The sequence below is a fragment of the Leptinotarsa decemlineata genome, unplaced genomic scaffold (assembly GCF_025532065.1).
Source record: "Leptinotarsa decemlineata unplaced genomic scaffold, Ldec_3_MD MMD2_tig00027589_RagTag, whole genome shotgun sequence".
NCBI lineage: Eukaryota > Metazoa > Arthropoda > Insecta > Coleoptera > Chrysomelidae > Leptinotarsa > Leptinotarsa decemlineata.
In genome coordinates this window covers 196,620-221,987 of record NW_027412722.1, presented here as the reverse complement: position 1 = coordinate 221,987, position 25,368 = coordinate 196,620, and the positions used below count along the sequence as shown (strand labels likewise).

The 25,368-nt window shown below is 34.4% G+C and overlaps 1 protein-coding gene across 1 annotated transcript; it reads left to right on the top strand.

The window, feature by feature from the left end:
• Positions 1-693: 693 nt before the first annotated feature.
• LOC141486985 (putative fatty acyl-CoA reductase CG5065) lies at positions 694-18,255 on the top strand. Its single transcript, XM_074185587.1, has 8 exons — positions 694-975; positions 3,745-3,902; positions 3,981-4,071; positions 6,760-6,912; positions 9,948-10,050; positions 13,811-14,003; positions 14,173-14,412; positions 17,958-18,255. Exons 1-8 carry the CDS (start codon positions 694-696, stop codon positions 18,229-18,231), a joined length of 1,494 nt encoding a protein of 497 aa, XP_074041688.1. The 3' UTR covers positions 18,232-18,255.
• The last annotated feature ends 7,113 nt before the right edge of the window (positions 18,256-25,368 follow it).

Here is a 25,368-nt window from a genome sequence, read left to right as displayed (position 1 = left end):
CTGCGGGCATTGGCCGTACTTTCTCAAAGGACAATATTTAACATGCGTGTATTCCACGTCAAATTTGCATCTAAATATGTGCCCAGAAATTTTATTGAATCCGAAAAACATATATCAGTACTAATTGTTGAAATATAGCTTCCATTAGTCTCTACAACTCTTTCCCGTAACATTTTTTTTATATATCTAATGGGAAAGTAGTTATCGTCCACCCACTTATCGTTGATACACCCTGTATGATGAGATTTATCAATATTCTCTTTATGAAATGAGCATGATGGCTTACCAAAACGCCATCTCTGGAGTCGACAGAATATTCAAAACGCTGACATTCACTGAAAACTTAGCTTCAACACAAGAAATCGCTTTCTATCTATCTGCAGATTCCACTGCAATCAGACATAATCCAACACCAGACATGGCTATTTTGATTTGGTATGGATCTCAACAGTGGTACTTGGCTGGTTCCCATAGACTCTTTTGTTTTGTTCATTCACCAAAAACTCAATTTAAACATATTCATGACTCAAACCATTACCATTGACGATATTTACGAAAGATTGAAAGAGTAGTTTGAAGTTTTGGATAACAAAATTAATATTTTTTGAGCACCTGATTAGAGGTGATTACTCTCCACTTGATCCGCTAGTTGGTTTTTAAATACTTACGAATTTATTACTTTCAAGATTCACCATGACGTCCAACAGCGTATATATTTTGAATAACCGAAATTGGGTATATGAAAAAAATAACGACTTCAATAATAACTGCGAACTAGATACAACAACCAATAACATTGGAGATTTCTACAGAAATTCGAATATTTTCGTCACAGGGGGAACAGGATTCGTTGGAAAGGCGTTGATAGAAAAACTTCTTAGAACATGTTCGGATCTGAATCAGATTTATTTACTGATGAGACCAAAAAAGGGATTAGCCGTCCAGGAGAGACTGAGAGAATTGTGGAACAATCCTGTAAGTAAAAGGAAATAAATATTTCCTAAAATCCTTTAATCCTCTAAGTGTCATTTTCAAACATCTGCTTTTTTTCTTATTTAATGTATTCAAAACACACTATACTATGAGGTTTACACTAAAAAGTTTTACAAAATCGCTACACGTGTTTCATCATACACTGGCTTCTTCAGTACAGTATGACTGTGCGTATAAGTGACTTGCAGTAAAAACATGCCCAAAGAAGCCATTGTATGGCAATACATGAAAAAAACACTAAAATCGTTGTCATACTGTAGTCATCAAACAGGAACTTCCGAACATTGGGAATTGATAACGGCAATCTTATTTAAGCTACATCTAACGAATTAGTTGTCGTTTGTTCAGTCAGTTTTGCCAAATCACCTTGGACGGCTATAGCATTCAACAACACGTGCAAATAAGAAAATGGGTGTTCTGTTAGGGCAACGTACCGCGCGCTTCGCCCCTTTTGCGGTCGCCATAATCATCCTACCATAAGGACTATTTGCAATGTGGTGAATAGATTCGAATCCACTGATTCAATAAACGATCGACCAACACCCTTACGTTGACGGAACTTAAGATCTGAAAACATCGCCGCTGTCTGTGAGAGTGTACAGGACAATCCAAGGCAGTCGATTTTGCGTCTCTCACAAGAACTAGGCCTTTCGCAGACCACAACTTAGCGAATTTTGCATCGTAACTTGGGCCCCCACCCGTACAAAATTTTCAACTGACCCAGGAACTGAAGGTAAACGACCATACACATCGACGTGTAATGGCTAAATGGGCTCTGGAGCAGTTGGCAAATGATCCGGATTTTCATCGAAAAATCATCTTCAACGATGAGGCCCATTTCTGGATGGTGTGAATTTAGGACTGGTGGCGTCATCTGGGAAAAAAATGGAAAGGGGGGTCTTGTGACACATCTTTTTGAAGCTCCTGACAAATGCTTCACAACCCTAGAATATAATGTAAATGTTTTCAACTACTACAAAATGGCGGAACTTTTAATAATTGTCTGAAACATTGACATTTAACTACATAATATGAGGTAATAAGCTTGAGGTCAGTTCAGAAGATGCTCAAAATGGTTGCCTTGAACTTCTTGGCTTATGAACAGCCGATCCGATATTTCACGCCGAACATTTTCGAACACAGGGACGTCATTATCTCTACAAATATTTGTTATTCTTTGCCGTATATCCAATATTGAAGCAGGTTCACTTTCGTACAACTTTTGTTTCAAATAGCCCCATAAAAAAAGTCCAAAGGTGTTAAATCTGGCGAGCGGGCTGGCTATTCTGTAGGACTAGGACTAATAGTATAGTTTCTTACTTGTCTGGAGTAATGTGGTGGTGTTCCATCTTGTTGGAATACAATATCCATATCGAATTCATTAGGATTCGCTTCGACGATTTCAGTGATGAGAGGGTCAATATTCGGCAATCCTACTCCTTTCCTTAATTTTTTTCTGGATATTGGGAATGTGTTTCCTGGAAAACGTGAGGGATGATGTCACTTCGATAACGGCAATTTTGTCTGTGAACATTGCCGTTTAAATAAAATATACATTCTTCACTAAAACAAATATTGTGGAGATAGGTAGGATGCCTTGCAATGGTTTCCGTCATGATTTCGCAGAATTATGTTCTTCGATCAGGGTAATCTTCAATTAATTGGTGTAACGTTGTGGAATTGGCCACGGTGGTAGTGCGCCCGACTCACGATCGGAAGACCGTGGGTTCGATTCCTTCCTCGACCAGATATTTTTCTCGAGAGAATTTATCTGGTTGAAGCTGGGATGATTCTGCAACCGTGTTAGGAATCACTCGTTAAAAGGTAAGACCTCGTTAGTTCTTAGCTCGCACAAGTTTCTCAACTTCTGAGAGTTGTCGTTCGTATGGGGGCGACAGCTGATTAACGGAAAAACATATTTTTAAACAGAAACGTTTTCATTTTGTATGGATGTTACCTATTTCTCTCCAAAAGTCTCCACACAGTAAAAGGAGACACCTCACAAAAATTCGCGACAGAATAAGTAGACTGTTCAAGATTTTCTACCATCTCATCAATTATTTGCACTTGCTGTTCTTCTGGATTGGACCAATGACCTGGGGGCTTTTTGTTATATACGCTACCGGTAGTTGTGAATTTGGATACACCTCAAATATTTTCTACAAATAGGACGATTCGGAAAACGTTCATTGAAAATCCTTTCGGTCTCGTAAAAGTTACGCGTCGCACCGTAAATAAAAATCGCTTCAATTTTTTCTTTCAATGGATGAAAATTGACTATTTTAGAGATTTTTGACGGGATACCTTTCTACTAGTAAAACCGAAAACTAAATGAGAATATTCTAACTGAAACAAAAAAAAATCAACAAACCTTATCGGGTTGTTGGAATTACCATATGGCAGACAAAAAGGAATATTTCTAGAAATATCTATATTAATGTGTTTGTCTTCAAGAAATTATTAAATGTTCCGCCATTTTGTAGTAGGTGAAGATATTGGCTTCATATTCTAGGGTTGTGAAGTATTCGTCAGGAGCTTCAAAATGATGTGTCACAAGACCCCCCTTTCTACTCAATTTTTTTTCCTCAGATAGCGCCCAGTCCCCATCTTGAAAGTTTCATCTTCAAAATAAAGTATTCATGCATTCATTTCATTTCCACAAATTTTAATTTTTTGAGTTAACCCATTCAAAAAATAAAAGGGGGGGACATTAAAGAAATGTACTGTATGAGAGCCTCATATATTTTTTAGGTTTTCAATAAAGTGAGAGAACATAATCCGGACGCTTTGAAAAAATTAAAACCTGTATCGGGAGATATTTCTTTACAAAACTTAGGAATGGGCACAACGGAACTCTCTCTAATACTAGAGCAAACGAATATAGTTTTTCATTCAGCAGCAACTGTAAAGTAAGTTGTTCAGATTATCAATCTAATTAATGTAAATATATTTTGAATATCCCATTATTATACAATAACCTTCCACAGATTCAACGAAGACTTGAAAAATGCCATAATTTATAATTCTTTAGGCACAAGAAGAGTATTAGAAGTCTGCGCAAAAATGCAACAGCTCAAGGTGAGAAAATTTCAATAATTTTTTATTGTATATCTCGTTCAGTGAATCAATAGTTAAAGTAACTACTGAAAACAATTTATTTTTTAATAAGTTTGAAAACTAGCAAAGAAAAACATAAAATTACTAAGTAAGTACTCAAATTATCCAAAAATAAGTTTACAAAATAAATGATTTTCCTCATTAACTGAAGTAGATTTCTGAGATTTTTTTGTTAAGGAGAGAATTGATAGTAAAATTACATTGTTGACATAAATTCACTTCAACAATACGTACAAGAATATTTCTTTTTTTTTTTGTATCATCGACATCGACTACATTGGGCATTAGCCTCGTGTCCTGGGTAGGCAATGTTAATAACTCCCCGAGCCACTTAGGGAACATCATGACTATTCGCAGTCCGCCAGCCTTGTGACGTTGCAGAATCATCCCAACTTCAACTAGATAAATTCTTTCGAGAAAAATATCTGGTCGAGGTTGGTATCGAACTCACGATCTTCCAATCGTGAGTCGGGCGCACGACCACTGCGTCAATTCACCGCTATATATCATATTGTTTAATTTATTTTTTGTATTGAAGAATATTTCAAGCCGGACCGGCTTTGAACACCAGGGAGAAAGAACACTATTCACCCTCCCTCCGAGCCAGCCGTGGGTCTACAGGGCTAATAACCTGGTAGACCCAAAACTTGGCTCCTGAGAATCAAGAAAGAGGCCCCCACAATAGACCCGCTCGGAGGGGTCAGAGGCAAGGTGATTGGATACATAACGATGATTTGCCTACCGATGACAACCCTGACAATGATAACGGAAGCTTTGAACTAAGACCTTGTGCATTGTCACGAAAGTAGTGAGCCCGCGAAATCCGAAGCATGTCGCCTTTTGCGCCCAAAGTCCTAGGGATTACGTATCCTATCTTCGGCGGTAAGGATTTATAGCTCCTTTCCAGCCTGCTAACGAAGCGGTAGACAGTTCTACCACCCGTTGCACAGCTGGAGAAGAGACTCGCAACATGCCAACAATGGAGACAATCAGAACACGCAGGGCGCTCTACAGAATAAGGCCCCTGAAGCCACAAGAACTGAGTTGTTTGGATGCGGAGCGGAGGTTCAAAGTGTTCTAACAGAAGAGGTTAACATCTGGCTAATCAACACCGCCGTGTATCGCTTTCTGAATCAGAAGGACGAAATCCTGGCCTGGTAGTTCGGAAATTGAACGGCTTGTATACAAGACGGAGGCTCAGATCACGTCGGCGAGACAATGGGCGTCTTGTATCCAATGTGTTATGGATCACAGGGCGGCCAACAGGCATTTTACACCTACAGTGCGGCGAATAGACGTCAAACTACGACGTATCCATCACACTTTAAGTTGAACCGTACTGCTGACCAACAAACAGCACTGCCTTGATGGAATACGAATGCTAGTGGCTGCTAAGAAGTCACTAGTGAGGCGAGCGAGAAGTATCGCGGAAAACCTTTCGTGAGAAACCTTCTCGCTTATTCCAGGAGCCTCCACGTGTTGTGGATAATCCGCCGACCGCTGATCAGGTGGTATCTTTCTGGAAAGACATCTATGAACACCCGCAGCCACTCAACTTTGACACTCCAGCCCTAGCGCAATTTAAAGCTTTATCAGTGAGCTTCGACAGCCTGAGCTCAATGAACTGCGCAACCAGATAATCCCGGATGACGTCCGAAGAGCCCTTGTGGGTTCCAAGAACTTTGCTGCTCCAGACCCAAATGGGCTAAACACATATTGGTGGAAAAAACTACCAAGCATCCACCGCCATCTGGCCAGAGTTTTTAACTCATGGCTGGACGGAGAGCACCCGATTCCGAATTGGTTTGTCGAGGGGAGGACCGTTCTCATCCCCAAAAGCGGATATCTGTCGATTCCTAAGAATTACAGACCGATAACATGCTTAAATTCGTGGTATGAGTGGTTTACTTGCATCTTATACACACGAATACTCACCGCAGTTGACCAATTGTTCGAACGGATATATGAGCAGATAGGGTCGAAGAGAGGAGTCGCTGGATGTAAAGAGAACCAGCCATCGATAGATGTGTAACACAAGATATAGTATGAGCATAAACTCTCTATGGTCTGGATTGATTACCGCAAGGCATTTGATACAACATCGCATGAGCTCATCTTGCATTTACTAAGATACCTTTCGGTACCCAACCAAATAGTGGTATGCCTTGAACAACACTCTGAGTCCAAACAGTGTGTGTGACTTTCAGAAGGGGTGTATTTCTGGGCGATTCCCTCAGTCCACTTCTCTTCTGCATCTCACTATTGCCATTATCCGTTGCGCTCAGAAATACTGGAGGGCATGACTGTGGCACCTCCGGAAACCGGAGGCACAAGGTCACCCATTTGTTTTATATGGATGATCTTAAACTTTACGCCTCTGTAGAGAAGGATCTCCATCAGTCGTTGAGGGTGAGGGCATCAATGTATAGAGTACAAAATTCTCTTTCGATCAGTATACACCACGACACAGGAAAATAAATATTTATGGAGATATGGAGCTACAGAAACACATGATATTGAAATGGACAAAACTTTTTTGAAACAACCTAACAGTCATTATGGCTAATTATATCTACTGTATACCATAGGAAAATCATTCTGAATTCTCAAAGTTATCTTCAATTTCTATTTGCTTCAATTCTTTTTCAGAGCTTCGTATATGTTTCAACCGCATTTAGTAACGCAGATAAAGAGAACATCGAAGAATTCGTTTACGAATTCCCTTACAATCCTGATTCTCTAATAAATTGTATTGATATTCTCCCAAAAGGAGCAATCGATATATTGCTGAAGAAAGTTTTGGTGAGTATAGAATATATTTTATTTTCTTTCTTGACCCATCTATTCAGTGGCGGGTACGAAGATTTTCGATTTTGAGAAAAATTTTTAATAGAGCACGCACAAATCTGGGAAAAAAGCATCCCCTTTCCCCCTCCTTATTATACAGGGCGTTTCAACGAAAAATTGACATCCCCTGTAAGTCAGAAACGGACATGTAATCGAAAATTTCAGAGAACACGTAAATTTTCATTTTTAGTGAGACTAATTCTAATATGAAAATTATACCCGAAACTTCAGCAACTACCCCCCCTATTTTTTTCAATGGCATGGGGGTCGAGTGATACATCATTTGAAAGGTCTTTTGTTCCTCTATTACCTTTGTAATTTCAATGAGAAAATTAACAACAAATAATATCAGTGGAAACAAAATCCACGGATAAATTCTTCAAAATGACCTCCACCTAGTTCCATACAATAATACAGTCTACTCTCGAAAGCGTGCCGTACATTATTCAAGATGTCCGAAGTCAGCAATCGGCATTCCCGAACAATTCTTTGTCACAGGTCTTCTAGATTTGTGAGCTTAGTAGAGTACACTTTCGACTTCAGGTGTCCTCACAGAAATAAGTCCATCGGTTTGAGATAAGGTTATCTAGCTGGCCACTTCACTGGACACCTTCTGCCGATCCAACGCATTGGAAAACGTTCGTCCAAAAACTATCTCACCAGACCATGTGGAGGTGCACCATCCTGCTGGAAAGTTATTTAATTTTCTAATAAATTGTCATCATTATTTAAAATTTGTGTAATTATAGAATCTACACAGTCTTGTAATAGATGTAAGTATATGTCTCCATTGACATTAACTTCAATGAAGAATGGTCTAACAATATGATTAATAAGAATGCCGGCTCAAACATTCAATTTTTGTGGAGTTTGTGAATGTGTTCTACAATCGAAACCTATTTTCTAGGTTTTCAACCTTCCACAATCTCAAAAATAAATGAATCTAGTTCAATCAAGAATCTGCCTTATTGTAATATAGGGCAATTCGAAAAGTTCACCTCGAAATGTTACTGCATAATGTTCATATATTTATTCATTTCATACACTATTCTACAGGATGAACTCAATTACAAAATAGAAAAAATCTAATAAATGACCGTCGGGTCTGAATTGGCGATCCCTATATAAGTACTACTAATGAATATATAATAATCATCTCAGTTTACGCGCACCAGAGAAATAAACCCCCCTGTATATGGAATGGTTCAGCCAAATGCATTTATTTTTTAATTTAGTTTGGTAGTGTGAGAGTTGCTGCCAGAAAAAGTTGGAAATCCATCCTGATCACAAGGATTGAGAATTACTAGGCAACTTGGTCAACAGCTGATTTTTTCCTACCTTCTAATCTTCGTAGAAAAATGGCTTGGTAATGCCACCAATTATATCTCCAGAGACTGGATTCGGCCACGGCTTAAATGCGTGGTCTTTTAGGGGTTTGAGGGAATGAAATAATATTAGCAGAGTTTTCACAAACCAACTTTATTGATGAGTAAAGTTGGCGGAATAATCGGATTGACAATGAACAAAATTAATACTGAAGTTTAACCTATACAAAATATAAATAAAAGAATAGTTTCAATATTATTTACTGAACGTTATTTACCTTATATAAAAGAGAAAGAAATATATAATTATAACCATGAGAAAACTATGGATAAACTACTAAAACAAAATGAAGGGATTATTCCTCTGAAAATTGAAGTAACTTCACTCAGGACATAGGTATGCCTTACCAGAATTCTACTAGATATGCTATAAAACTAACTAAAATATAACTAAAAAATAATATATCTTATTACAAAAAAGGGTACATTACAAATCTAATTACTAATAACATAATTTGTGAATCTATATAAAAAAATAAATGAAAAACAGAACTGTCAGTTAGCTAAGAAATGTCTTTTAATTTGTATAATCTGGCAAGAGGGATGAATCGATCTAGATCAGTGCGTCAGGACGCTCCAGAACTTGATTGTTTATGACGTAATTGTGTAATGTCAGATTCGTTTTCAGTGAGTATGACATTACATTGCATTTGGATATGTTGAGAAATAGATTATTATTCCGACACTATACAGGGTGTAACATAAGTAAGTTCAAATATTCAAGTGACGTATTCCTTAAAAAAAAAGTCTATATAAACTTGTGTCCGGAAATGCTTACTTTCGGAGATACAGAGTGTTGAAATTGATTTTTTTTGCTTGTTTTTAAAAATAGCTTTTGCAAAAAATGAGTTATTTGCACGAAATTTGGTGCCAGATTTTTTTGACGTGAGAAAACTGAACTTCATATTGATTTTCATGTAACATCTAGAGGACGCTGCGTACGCTGTCATTATTTATTTCAAATTGTCCTAACTTTTTTCACAGTGAACTTTTGGTACTTTTCATGAAAAAACCTGATTCCCACAACTTTTCCGAGTAAAAAGGGTACACTTCAACAACGCAAAAAATTTATATTTTCTTTTTTTTTTTAAATTGTCTCAGGAATACAATTCAAATTCAGGGTGAAACGTTCGCAATCATAAGAACATATTATACTGTGATAGAGTTTCAAGTCATCTGCGTATAGAACCTTTGAAGAGTCCAATTAGTCAACAACTTGTCGTATTTATGAATTTTGTCTTCGAATGGAATGAATGATTGAAAAAATGAAACTTTGATATTCAGCTTTTTCAAAACGGCTTACGTTTCGAAAAAGAGTTTTCTCGCGTGAGCGATTACTAGATGATGCTGCCCGACTTTGTTATCTATCTCTTCTAAATGTGAGTGTCACTTCAAAAAAATTAAAATTGGTTATGCACTTCCTTCTCTAACGAGAATTTAATCATTGGTTCGCTCGAGTTCAACTAATTTAAAAAACAGTTGATGTCATCTGCATTATGGTCCGAGATAATATAACGCCAATATACCTCCATCATAATTCAACCTTTTTTTCATCTAAGTGTAACACTAATTTGTATAAACTTTGTTTGTTTTGTTAATTTTCAGGGAAAACATCCTAACACATACACTTTGACGAAAGCTATGGCAGAACAAATTGTTCAAAAGAGTTCTGATACCATTCCATCTGCTATAGTTCGGCCATCAATTAGTAAGTATCCAAAAAAACTAAATTTATGAAAAATTAGGGGTTTTACAGGTTCAGCAAACTGAGATATTTCGCTACCTAAAAGAGGGATCTCATTTATAAAATTTATTGTCATAATTTTAAATCAAAACATATTAAATATGGAAAATATTGTTACGTTTTTTCCCGTGGGTTCACCAATAATTGACTACACTGAATTATTAAACTTAACATCATTTCACTTTAAATACAACAAACACTTCAACTAAAAATTTATTATTTGAACGTCTATCGTCTTACTAGATCACTTCGCGTCCCGCACTGTAGCTTCCACTTGACTGTGTCGATATGCTCGAAGCTAGCATATAAATATCGTAATCGATAGTAGTCGGTAGCATTATTCTCGCTGCTTCTCGAGTGGCGGGGAATCATCGTGCATTCGCGCGCTCTTAGCTACGTTACGTTTGGTTTATGGTTACCAGTGCCGACCGGCGTTATTTTCTTTTGGGCATGATTTACAATAATATGTTAGTTGAATATGTAGTGTACTGTTCAAAAGATGAAGTAAATGTTCAAATTTTGCGGGCTACGTACATTCGATTTGCGATGTTTTCATTTTTTATGTTGATACACCTGTCTTGAACATATGTTCACTATTTCGGCTGTTTAGCATGTTTGGTTTGTTGCTGAGAGGTATAAAAATTAGATGTGTCTGCATTGAATTTTATGCGAAAAATGAAATTAAGTGCTCAAAACACTTCAAATGTTGACAGTGGTATACGGTGATTGTACTCTGAGTGGCATACGGTGATTGTACTCTGAGTGGTACAAGCTTTTCACAGAAGGTTGAGAAGATATGAATGGCGAAACTCGCCTTAGATGCCCCAGGACATCCAAAACCGATGAAAATGTTGAGGAAGTGAAGAAAAGTGTTATGGAGAATCGTCGAATGAGGATGTCGGCATATGAGTTAGCTCATGCTATGTAATTTTTTCGTGAATTTTGGATATGTAGAGTGTGGCAGTGAAGTTCGTTCCAGAATTGCTGAATTTTGACCAAAAAACCGTCGCAAGAGCATCGCTCAGGAATTATAAAATGACGTCAACGGCGATCCAGATTTGCTTGAAAGGGTCATAACTGGTGACGAATCATGGTTATACGGTTATGCCATCAAAACCAAAGTACAACCGTCCCAATGGAAGAGCCCAGGAGAGCCAAGACCAAATAAACCACGCCAAGTTCGCTCAAATGTCAAGGTTTTGCTTGCTCGTAATTTTTTTGGCCTCATCCACCGTACTCACCAGATTTGTCAACCTGCGACTTTTTCCCATTCCCATGATGAAACGACGGTGTTTTAAAAATCTGTTTTAAAATCTGTTTTTCCGTTAATCAGCTGTCGCCCCCATACGAACAACAACTCTCAGAAGTTGAGAAACTTGTGCGAGCTAAGGACTAACGAGGTCTTACCTTTTAACGTGTGATTCCTAACACGGTTTTGCGACGATTGAGGAGATAAAAACCGAATCTCTGAGAAAGCTCAAGGACATACCAAAAAGAGCATATTAGAACTGCTTAGAGGATTTGAAAAACCTCTGGCACAAGTGAATTATATCCAAGGGAACTACTTTGAAGAGGACAAAATAGAAATTGATAAAGAAATAAATATTTTTTGAAAAAAAAAATTCACATCATTCACATGTCTGAAGGTAGTCATATTGAACATTTACTATGATTTCTACATGTTGTGTGTTCATTACCCTTCAACCGTGTAATGCAGGTACTAACTACAAAATAACAATAAATCCAGTTCGCATTCATGACGATGTATCTCTGTAGTTGTTCGTAAAATAATTTTTTGCTGCGAACTAGTTTATTTTGGGCAAAAAACCCAAGAGACATTTTTTGTTTAGAATGAAACAGGCTACCGGAAATGAATTTTTAAATGGTAAACAAATAATAAGGCAAAAAGTTAGATTGAAAATAAATTTTAGGGGTTGCGTTTTTTCCCCTTACAACCATGGGGGTAACCATATAATCATGGGGTAAACCATATAAATTACTGGCTTAGTGTCTTTTTGGTAGTATAAAACGTCAGGTTAATTTCAATATTGTAACTTTTTCAGTGCTTGTGAAAAAAATTGTTTATACAAATTTAATGTACCACCTTTAAGGGGCTGTACCTTAACAAGGGATGTTCCAATGAAGTTTATATGAAGGATCCTATCTTTTTTTGATGAGGAATCACCTCCTTGAATAACGTATTCCAAAAACACTTTATTGTGAGATTTTCACTAAATTGTTTTACAAAAACGCAACACGTGTTTCGCCATACAATGGCTTCATCTGGCGTGTCTTTCAAACTAATTCTTCACACATATCTAATATATATATATATATATATATATATATATCTAAGTATATATATATAGTATCTGTTTATTGTGAGTAATTAAAAAAAACCTGTCAAATCGAAGTACCTGAATTTTCAGTAGCTGATATTTTACCTGAGTTTCTAACGAATTAAATTACCTGCACTTATGTTCCATTTCACATTTGAAAAAATATATTCAGTAACGGAGAGTTATTGAGTTCTAATTGATCATTCAGTAAATTACCCGAATTCCTGAATCTATTGATTTCTAAACATTCTAGAAGATTAAGTTTCAAACTCTTCTCTTCTAAATGTAACACCTCGTACTCATGTCCTTCTGCTAAAAGATGGTTTGCAAATGTGGAATTGGTCTTTCTATTTACAAAACTACTCCTATGTTCTTTAATTCGTTGGAAAAATGTTCTTCCTGTTTGGCCAATATACAGTTTTGGACAAGAGCCACAAGTCAGCTTATATACTCCTGATCTATCCGACACCAAAGTTTTGTCCTTATTGTTTTTAATAAATTTACTTAGGTTATTATTCGTTCTATAAGCTACGTTTACGCCTTCTTTCTTCAAAAAACGGGCAATATTCCTGTTTGGTTCCCCCACATATGTCAATGTCTTATAACTAACGTTATCGCATCTTGAATATGGTTAGACCAGATCCATGGCTTGCTTTTGTCGTTTTTTGGAAAGAATGGAGCTTACAATATCGACCTTATAACCGTTATTAATCGCGATTTGTTTGATCAAATTCAGCTCTTTCTGGAAATCCCTATCAGACAGTGGAATATTCAATAATCTGTGAAGCATACTATTGAATGCAGCAACTTTATGCTGGTACGGGTGTGTGGAGGAATTATGTATGATAATGTCCGTGTACGATGGTTTGTGGAAAATTGCAAACTCATGTTTATTGTTATTTTTCGTAATGGTTAAGTCCAGGTAATTTATTGAATTATTTACCTCCCTCTCAGTGGTGAATTTTATTGACGGGTGGATGGAATTGGCATATTCAATGAATTTGCCTAATTGCCTATCTGTACCAGTAAAACATACTAAGATATCATCTACGTATCTGTACCAGTACAATTTTTAGTGAAAATCTCACAATAAAGTGTTTTTGGAATACGTTAGTTATGGATTTTCATCAAGTATCGGCCGATTCCATCATATACCTCCTTGAATGTTTTACACTTATTCAGTTACACCCTGTATAGTACAAGACATTTTCTTATTTTTTCCACACAAAATCGGTAGTATTTAAACTTTTAGTATAAAGTGAACAAGAAAATCAGAGTTAATAAAAAAATGATGGTAACTGAAACATAGGATACATTTAGTTTATCGCAAAATGATAGTGAGTGAAATTGAAACTTTACTGACGGTCTCCGCATTTCTTTTTCAGTAACAGCAGCCTGGAAAGAACCGTACCCTGGGTGGGTAGACAGCGTGAGTGGTATTACAGGGATATTCATGGAATGTGGAAGAGGTACAATCAAATCCATAATTTGTGAGGAGAAATATAAAATAGATGTAATACCTGTCGATATAGTTGTTAATACCCTCATAACTGCAGCTTGGCATACCGTTGCAATGAGGTAATCTGAAATATGGCAAAATAAATATTTCTATCAATTACCTACTAAATTTTCTATATGCAGTCATTCAGAATTCCGAACACCTTCAAGAATAGAGTTCTAGATCATTCTAGTTCATCATCTTATATTTTTATAAGTATTCGCAATTTCTTTTTACATATTCTTCAAGGTCGAATACGATGAGAGTTTACAACTGCACAAGTGGGCGAACGAATCCATTAACCTGGATCGAGATGAAAAAATTCACTGAAAAATATTCTATCGAGTACCCCAGCAAGTATGTGACTTGGTACCCAGGATTTACCTATAGAACCAACAGAACGATGCATATATTCTACGCTACTTTGTTTCATTTCATTCCATCTGCTATTTTGGATATCTATTTATATACCACTGGACAGAAACCAATGTGAGTACAACCAAATACAGTTCGTACAGTTTAACAACGTATCTTCCTTCAAATTCACCGCTACTTCGGGAGTTCCGCAGGGATCGATTTTGGGACCTCTCCTTTTAGTGTTATTTGTTAATGACATTTCTCGGTATATCGGGCATTCTCAATTTCTCCTATATGCCGATTATCTCAAGCTGTTTAGAAGAATTGAAAGCGAAAAAGATTCTGATATGCTTCAAGATGATCTCAATAATCTATCTGCTTACTTTTCAGTATCTGACCTATCTCTCAACGAAGCTAAATGCAAAATAATGAGTTTCACACGAAAGAAGTCACCTACTATCAAGGACTATTTCATTAATCATACCAATTTACAGAGAATCAATGAGATGAAAGATCTCGGGATCATTTTTACTGGTGTGTTCAGTTTCTCTGGGCACATTGAATACTTGGTATGTTATAGAAAAATGAGCTTCATCTTAAGATCTAGCCGTGATCTAAGATCACGATACTTGTTTTTTACTCTTTAACTCCATTGTTCGTTCTAAGGTGGAATACGGTTATGTCATTTGGAATCCAAAGACCTTTTTATATTCTGAAACTATAGAAAAAGTCCAGAAACGATTATTAAGAACACTCTTTTTCATAAAACACAATGTTTGGCCTTTATTTATATCATATTCTAGCCAATTACAAGAATTTAACATGCAACTATTGAAAGACCGCCGTGAGTCCTTGGAAGTAATTTTTGTTTTTAACATTCTGAAAACTGAAAGTATCTGAAATTCTCTATTTTATTGTACCTGACATAAGACTGAGAAGAAGAGACAATCTATTTCGTATCTCAAACAAGTTGTCTCCTCTTTAACAATGTTTCGAACAATGGCGAGAAACTGTGAACTGGATATATTCAGTATTACAAAGGGACAACTTCTCCGAACGCTCAATGTGCCTGAATCTTTTTACGGCCATTTTATTATTTACTGTTTCATATTGTAATATTTTATATAGATTTTAACTGTATCAATGGTATTCAATGAATACTATATGTAAGGAACTTTTGAAAAAACTGTACATCATGTAAGTGGAAACCATTCTGTTTATTGTTCAGTATAAATAAATGTCTATTCTTTTCTATTCTAAAATTATCAATTTGGAAAACAAAACATTCTAAAAAGTGTCAACAATGATATCCTTCATAACTAATTTTCATCCTGATGACTGCTTGGTTTTTCTCCCATTAAATTCACATATTGCATGTTGAAATCCTCAGATGGTTATGTACAGGAATGTAAGAGATGATAAAAACCTCCCTAGAATTTGCATTTTTTCTCCGATTTCGAAGAACTTCATTTTGAATTGTTGAGCTGAAAAAACTGTACTTGTTTGTACTGTACTTTCTGGTGGAGGAAAGTTATGTTTTTTTTTGTATGGCGTGTGTTGCGAGAAAACATTAAACTCATAAAACAAGTCAATAAAGGAAACCGAAAGGACATCTGGGAATACTTAAACATCCATAAATTCAAAAATCATAATTCACTTATCGAGAAACAAATACAAATCAAAACACAACAAGACCTAACATTCGATATACTATGAATACAATACACATTCCTAGAAACAATGAACCTAAAGAAACACCAATACAAAGGATATTACCTGGTGTAACCCAAGTACAGACAAATTTAAAGGGACACCCGGATAGAAGAAGAGGACAAATACCTGCACTAATCTGTTTTTTTTTCCGTTAACCAGCTGTCGCACCCCTACGAACGACAACCCTCAGAAGTCGAAACTTGTGCGAGCTAAGGATTAACGAGGTCTTACCTTTTAACGTGTGATTCCTAACCGTTTAAAAGAACAAACAAGAAGATAAAACTGCATATATATATATATATATATATATATATATATATATATATATATTTATATATATAAATATATAAAATAATTTATATATATATAAATGATATATATTCTATTATTCTATATATTTCGATTGATATATATATATATATATATATCCTATTGATACAAATATGAATACCGAGAAAAGTATTAATAAAATATCTGCGTAAACACATTTTCATTTTTGTCGATTTTTTTGTTTTCGGTGCTAAGTAAATCTGACAATTATAGAAAAAAAAATTCAATTGAATATTTTAGTCACTCAGAGGCTGAGCTCATTAAAAATTTGATTTCCCCTATATAACACAGCATTTTTTCAGCTTCAACTCGATTTTCGGTTTGAGACTTTTTTTGAAAAGAAAAAATTTGCTTAAAAAAATTTTCGTCAAGCACACTCTAACGATCACAGTGTTTGAGCTGTAGAGTTGGAAAGGTGAATGTTAATAATCTGATCAATTTATTTTGAATTTTTTTGATCATACATGAATATTATTTACAATCACTACAAAAAATTGAATTGGTATTTAAAATTTTGTAGTTACTCTTAATAAATGATCAAAATTAAAATTTTTTCATATTTTATTTCAAACTCTATTTCATTCGAATTCCACTTTTTTTTGAAGGAAATTAAATTTGCTTCAAACTCAATTTTGTCTTCAAAAAAATTCTTCTAGGTTACAACTTTAAACTTGAACTTAGTGTTTTTACTTTTTGTGAACTTATAGGAAATCAGAATCAGTGATACCAATTTTTTTATTTATTGAATGATCATATACATTGAATATTATTTACAATAAATGCTACAAAATTATTGAATTGGTAGTTTCAGAAATTTTTACTTGTTTCGTAAATTCGTCATAAGCATACGCTAGTACAGTTCTCTTATGAATCACGGCGTAAAAATTTTTTTCATATTTTATTTCTCAAACTTCTAATTTTGTTTAATCCACTTTATCAGTGATGAACCTACTTCTCATTTCATAAATTATATATATTTAAATTTATATTGTCAAATTCCGAGTAAATAAATATTTCGAATTCTTTTAACTTTAAACTTTAAACTTAGTGAATTTTACTTTTTGTGAACTTATATGGCAACTCAGGCGAATCACGTGGTAAGACAGCCTACTGTACAGTCAGTCATCATAGATATATCATTCGTATTCTAGTATTTTCACGACCTAGTTCTTACGCGATCTTCGTCTGTTCGAGAAACTTTTTACTTGTTTCGCGGAGAAGGTGTGACGTCACGGTACAGCACCGCGCTCAGTGGCAGTTCTCCGCGGTAGTGAGACCAACGGCGTAACAAAATTTATTTTCATTAGAAGTTAGATAACAGCGATATCAGTGACTGTACCTAAGCATCTCAATTTCAGGAATATATATATATATATATATATATATATATATATATATATATATATATATATATATATATATATATATATATATATATATATATATATATATTATTATTATTGGGAATGAATAAATAAAATTCAAAACAATTAGCAAAACTTTAAGAAATGTTTTAAAATTTTCGATTCTTGAAATGTTATTTTAGATAAATTGCTTCTTTTTTGAACAATGCATTCAAAATTAAATCCTCAACAAATATCAACCATACTTAAATATTTCTTTTGAATTTGCAGAATGTTGAAGATAAGTCGCAAATTTCACGAAGCATTGCAGGCGGGTAGTTTTTTCTCCACGAATCAATGGAACTTTGAAGTATCGACGATGCAAACCCTTCAAAATGCGATCGATACTGCCAAAGATGGAGGGGAATTCGAAATAAATATAAGCGAGAGTAACGGATTCAGTTGGGACCAGTATATCAAAAATTTCATGATAGGAGTCCGACAGTATGTCCTCAAGGATGATATTAGTAGTCTTGCACAAGCTCGGGCGAAATTGTACAGGTAAGATTTCTTTACTTATTGGAAATTCAGAACAAGCAATACTTCCCCGGTATCGAATTAGCGAAGAAAGATATATACATTTTTATCTCGTTGTTATTGATGTGTAATATGTGTGTATTTTTATCGGTGTTGAAAAAATAACTATTTGCGTTGTTGAATAACAGTTTCTTCGAAAGTAATGACACAAGACTTAAACATTTTTGGAAAAGAAAGTTTTTGGCTTTCTACTACTCTATCTTGATACAAAAAAGGATGAGGGAATCTTCCACAGAAAGGAAGTAATCAATTCGAAAATAAGTAACTCTATACATGGAAGTGTAGATCATGCAAAGAAGTAACTTTCAGACACAAACTGAGAGAAAGTCCTCCTGAAACAGCTACTTTCATATAAACATTGAATTACACGAATGAAAAAAATTCTTTCGAAACAAATACTTCTATATGAACACTGAATTATACAGAAGATACTTTTCTCTACTCAGTTTGTATTTCAAACATCCGTTGTGGAATCAGATATCATTCATATGAGTTCTACTTTTAATGAATGGTAATAAATTGCACTTACATGGAACACTGTCACCCTCACTGGTATACACCGATGTTTCGCCTTAAGACACTCGCCCCAAGGCTCTTCAGTACCAAATTGGACAAATTAACATTATAGAAAATACACACACAATTCATTCATAATTAACGATTTTTGAATGTCATCGGAATTAGAGAATAATTTTTTTTTGTATCAAAATGGAGTAGTAGAAAGCCAAAAACTTTCTTTCCCAAAAATTAATCACTCCTAAAAATATAACCCCTTCAATTCACTTAAAAATTTTATCCATTACATTAATTTTTTTAGTAAACTTTGTTATTTAGCAATACCATGACAGTAACTAGCATAATCAAACCATCAGTATAATGAGTTTTTTCATTAATTGCTGTTTGCTCGAATTGTATTTCTCAAAAATAAGTTTTTATTTTAAAAATGGACATAAATCTGTGAAAATTTTCCGGTTCTAGTGGTATGCCTCAAAATTTTATGGATGAATTTCCAATTTTTACGAGAACTTTGCTAGTCAGCAATACCATGATAGCATGTTGCTGCATGATAAAATCACGAGACTATTTCCTGAAATAGTCTTAGGTGAATGAATCGATATAAGAACAAAATATCGACTATCAAATTCAATCAATTTTATTACCCGAATAGCGAAAAATTCCAATGAGAATTTTTGTTGGAAAGCACTTACTACTGAACTAGTAAGTAGTAGGAAATTACAGCCGGTTCTGGGCCTCCCCATCACTGTGACGTCATTATTAGTATAGACCTTGACTGACGTCACACGACCTTGAGCTATGTGCAAGGTCATATAATCTTGAACATGGCTGTTTGCCTTGATATTCTAGTCTGTCTCAGATATGTGACCTTAAGTTTTGACCTCAAAGGACGCCTGAGGTTTGATCTTGAAGGACGTTCATCTTGAACGTGGAGTTTGACTTCGAACAAAAAATTTGACTTTGGGATTAGGGGGCTAGATTGCTGTCAAGTATTTACGGAGTGAATACACGTCTGTATATCACAAAGATCCACCAACAAAATATACATTATTGAAGACACAATGGTTGAATATATGAACAGATTACGTAAATGATTGAATTCCCATCTTTCCACAATAATATTCCATTGTTGAATTCTATCATGCCTCAACATGAGACCGCAGAGCCAGCGCCTAAGTTACCCGACTCAATTGAGGGGGTTAGATGCATTAATTGTATGTCGCGTATTCTTTTCGATTTCAATGAAATTACTACTATTCAAAATAATATTTCGATTTGAATAAAAAATGTCTCATGATATACATACATTGTTTGTATTCAACTTGGAGTTTGAATTGGATGATTATTGAGGTTATGTGAATCTGTGATGTGTGGCAATTCGTTTTTAATTCCGTGTCTTGTATCTGTTCATAGAATTGGAGAGTTTCATTTGATTTATACATTCATCTGAATTATCCCAGTAGAGTTAGGTTCTAGTCCCTGTCATAAGATGATATCAAATTGAACCTCTGAATTTCTATAACCACAGACTGCTACAGTGATACTGTAGGAGTGTTACTGTAGCTGAGTGTAACTCAATATTCATTATTTCAAGAAGATAATATTTTTTCAGGTTATTTTGGTTTCAGAAAATAGTTCAAACTATTTCGCTGTACACCATCACGAGACTGATTTCATACTGCTTTTCAAAATAATATGAATTTGGAAATCCATGCTTTTATATATGTTACTATATATTTCTGATACTGGTAAGTGAAAAAATCGTACCAAGCATTAAATATTTCTAGTTTTTCAAGTAGCACTTTATTGTGAGTAGGAGTTGTAGATTTTCACAATTAACAAAACCGCAACATGTGTAGCATCATACAATATTTTCTTCTATGTACCAACAGAATTCTACTTATTCAGTGCTTTCACGTAGATTGTTGAAAAAATAAGGTGAATGCCCAAATTTCGCGGGCTACGCAGATTCGATTAGCGATTTTTTTATGTTGCTACACTTGTCTCGGGCATATGTTTAGTTTCAGCTGTTTAGCATGTTCAGTTCGTTGGTGAGAGGCATAAAAGTTAGAAGTGTTTTGCTTGTTCGGTGATTTTCTGCTATCGGAAAAAATGGATAAAAGAATTCGCATAAAATTTTGTTTAAAAAAATTGGCTTGAGTGCTTAAAAACACTTGAAGTGTGGACAGTAGCATACGGCGATGTATTCTGAGTCAGAAACATGTTTACAAGTGGTACAAGCTTTTCACAGATGATCGAGAAGGTGTGAATGACGACGTTCGCCCTGGACGCCCCAGCACATCAACAACCGATGAAAACGTTAAGAAAGTGAAGAAAATTGTTATGGAGAATCGTTAAATCATGAGGCAGCGAGGTTTATGTCAGAATTGCTTATTTTTTTACCAAAAAAATCGTCGCATTAGCATCGCTCAAGTATTGTTGAATGACGTCAACAGCGGTCCAGATTGGCATTGAAGTGTCATAACTGGTGACGAATCATGCGTATATGGATATGATATCAAAACCGAAGTCCAATCGTCCCAATAGAAGAGCCCAGGGGAGTCAAAACCAAAAACACGCCAAGTTCAATAAAAGGCCAAGGTTTGGCTGACAGTTTTCTTCGGTTACCGTGCCGTAGTACATCAGGAGTTCTTGTTACGTGGTAGTATGGTCAATAAGGAGTATTATCTTGAATTAATGTGCCGCTTGCGAGAAGCAATATAAAGAAAACGTTCGGTATCGTGGAAAAACAATTAATGGCTCTTGCATCACGATAATGCACCTCTCTCATTCGTCTGGTCAAAAACAACACCGTAATCATGCCTTCGCCACGGTGTTCACCAGATTTTGTCCCTCTGTGACTTTTTCCTGTCTCCAAGATTGGCGAGACTCATGAAAGGACGGCGCCGACAGACCGGATTCGGAGTACTAGCTCCTTGTTTGTCATTGCTGGGATGTCATTTCAGACAGGGTGAACCGTATGAATATTCCTGAAAAAAAATTCTAACCAGACATAAGCTATGCCTGCAGTTGATTTAGTATTATATGTACCACCTGCAGACAAGGTCCGGAAGCAACTCCACAAACACATACACAGGAGTGGGAGTCGGAATAATAAAAATATTCCGGAGGTGCATATGATATGTCCAACTTTTAGTAAAAATACCAAAACGTTCTCTCATGAGACCTACGATTTTGTAGGTACGTGCGGCAGATATCCATAGGAGAACACCAATTTTTGTTATTGGCACGTTTTGTTTAATGTTATATACGTCCATGATGATATGGCAAAACATACTGAATAAATGACAACTAATTTGACAGATGTAGCTTCAACAAGATGGCCGTTATCAAACGGAAAAGTTTGGAAACACCTGTTGGAGATACTCTATGTATATATCTGATATAGGTAGGTCTTTATGAAAACAAAGACCTATTATTATTATTACTATCATTATAATTAAATGATCGCACATATGAATTTAAACTGCTATAAATTATTCTTATCAAAAATTAAAAGAGATCTGGAAAAAAATATTTTTCAGTCATTAACTGAAGAATATTGTTATCTTCTGTTAACTTTTTCAATGACTTCATCTCTAAGCTTATGAATTACATGATTATCTCATCACTGTTAATTTCCTAAATGTTATTTGCAGACCCAATTGGAAACACAAGATCGCTGAAAGTGGTTCATCATCCAGGAGCCCCAAAAGATATATATATATATTCGGTCTGATTAGAATAAATATTACTCTTTTTAGCTGCCCGAGCTTTCGCTAATTTCCAAATTAAATATCCTCACATAGCCCAGGTATGCTGTTTTATCCGTTATTATATTTTATATATATTTATTATGTCCTTTTTATATTACAGCCCTCGATAAAGCTAATAAACATTAGCGAAAGCTCGGGCAGCTAAAAAGAGTAATATTTATTCTAACCAGATCGAATCTCCAAAAAAACTACTCTTCTTATATATACGTATTATATATATATATATATATATATATATATATATATATATATATATATATATATATATATATATATTTTTTGTAAAACTATTAGTGAAAATCTCGCAATAAAGTTTTTTGAATAACGAAATAATTTTGTGAAGAGAAAACAAAACGGAAAAGATAAAATATTTGTACAAGTTACTCTTGTAGGACCTAAAAATATTTTTCATTGTTAAAAACTACAGCATTTGAATATAATCATTCTGCGAAAACAAAATTTTATGAAAGAAAACACAAACTCATCAGTAACATTTATTTGTAAAAATCAGAATATGTTGGAGCTAAAATAAAATTTAACAAATAATATTTAATACTTAGTTGTAATAAATAACCAAAGAGGTGTACTAAATTTACAGGTCCAAATTGTATAAACAATTCAAATTACTCATTATGTACAACTATGGAAAATTAGCTAAAATGTCTTTTATATTTTACAATGAATCTCTGATGTCCCTGAAAAATTGAAAATAATTACTAAAAGTTGATGGTTCAAAAATGATTATTCAAGAAATCATCAATAATTTGTTAAAACTTGTTCGATTTTAAACCCCATTCAACATTTTATCAGTGATATCTACAGAACAGACAAACGTTTATAAATATTACCAAAAATGAAAACCCTAAAAATTTCAATTATATGAATTACACAAAAATATTTTGGCTGGTATATAAGAACTCCTGCCTGATCAATATAAAAATTATTAAGTCTCTAGTTATAGTTTTATGATATTACAATCATACAAAAAATAATTTTGGGGATACGTTTGGAGAATAAAATATTCAATGAGAAATCTACGTTATAAATAACTAAGTTTTCAAACCGGCATTCCAATCACAAACCAAGTTCAACATTAATTACTGCAAAAATGGTGTAGTTGATAACTTACTTGAAAAATATTCTGTTATCAAAAAATATTTACAAAAACAAATGTTTATATAATCGCCACAATTATTTTCAAAAACATTACTGAAAAGCTGTTTAACAGTCCAACAAACAAAATTAATAGTTTAATACCTTTTTATATTTATCTTTCAATCAAAATTTACACCAAGTCATGTTACAACAAAACTAATATGATTCAAAAATTATTCGTAGCGTTACAATGCTTCAACTGATCTCAGTTCAATAGATATTCAAGAGTATTTATTATTGAACTCAGTTCAGCTAAATTATAACTTGCCCTAAAAACTAAACGTATCCTAAAACACTACTTTTAGAATCATTATTGAGAGTGTGTATTGCAAAGACCTATATGTTTCTTACATTCTTGTTATATGTACAAGTCTTCAGAAATAGTCCGGTAGTGTTTTCAACGCTACGTTAACATTTCTCCAGATCATGTTCGAGATTTCATTTTAAAAAGGGTTGAAAAAACATGAATGAAAATGTGTTTTTTTTTTAGTGTTTTCAATACTAAGTTAAAAATTTGAAATATGCATCTTTTAGGCTAGAGTTTTCAAATATAAATTCAATAAAGTCGATTTAGTTATTCAAGACTACAAATAAACATTCACAATAACTATTTTTTTTCAATTATTCATTCAAATGGCAGTAAATATATGTTTAGTAATATAATAATTTGTGTTAAATTCATTTGGGTAAATATATTACAATAATTCAAAATATTCCATACACAAGAATTAAATACATGCAAGTATGAAAGTTAAAAAGTTTTTGCAGAAAATTACAACAAAAAGGCCGGTGTATTTTCAAAAAATTAGACGACTGAATGAAAAAAAAGTGTATAGAGTGTTTACCTCTTTGGGAGGCTGGACCCATGCCACTATTTTATATTTCTCATTGTAACAGTTTGCTTTTTTAAAGCTCTCTAAATCCTTGATGTTATGGCCGTTCTTCAAAGAATGTTGAGTAACACTGGCCTTTCAAAAAGTTATATAAAAACTAAATTTATGAGCTTTTTTAGTTTGACTTTTTAAGTAGTTTGGAATTTGGATCGACTTATACTTGAAGTTTCGAAAGCTATTTACCTTTATTACAAATCACAAGTCAATTATTTAAGAAGACTCTTCCTAAATCTACATTTCCTAATCAACATATTGACTAGCAGTGAGATACAAGTTGCATTCAGTTGTTTCAGTTTCAATGCAATATGCAATTTTGAATGTGCACTGATCATATTTATGTACAGCTGCCGGACTAAGTCATGGTCGGTGACTGTTTTTTTATATCTACAAGAACCAAAACGGCATTTCAATAACCATTCATTGTTTACCCCTTAATCCGTACTACGTAAAATTGCAAACAAAGACTTCCATTCCTTTTCTCCTAAAACTTTGTCATACACCAACCCGAACTTTACGCAGATACGATTCCTCCCACCGACCATGACTCAGTCTGGTAGCTGTACTATTGTACTACGGATTTAGAACTTCTAATGAGTTTGTGTAGTTTATAAATTATGTTACTGTAAATTCGTTTACTTATTTTTAGGTTTAACGTTTATTGAATTTTTATATAAGGAAATAAAAAATATAATCATAATCAGTTTTTTTTTCTATTCCTGGCCAATTTATTCCATAGCAATTTTGCAAGAATTGAAAGAAATCTAA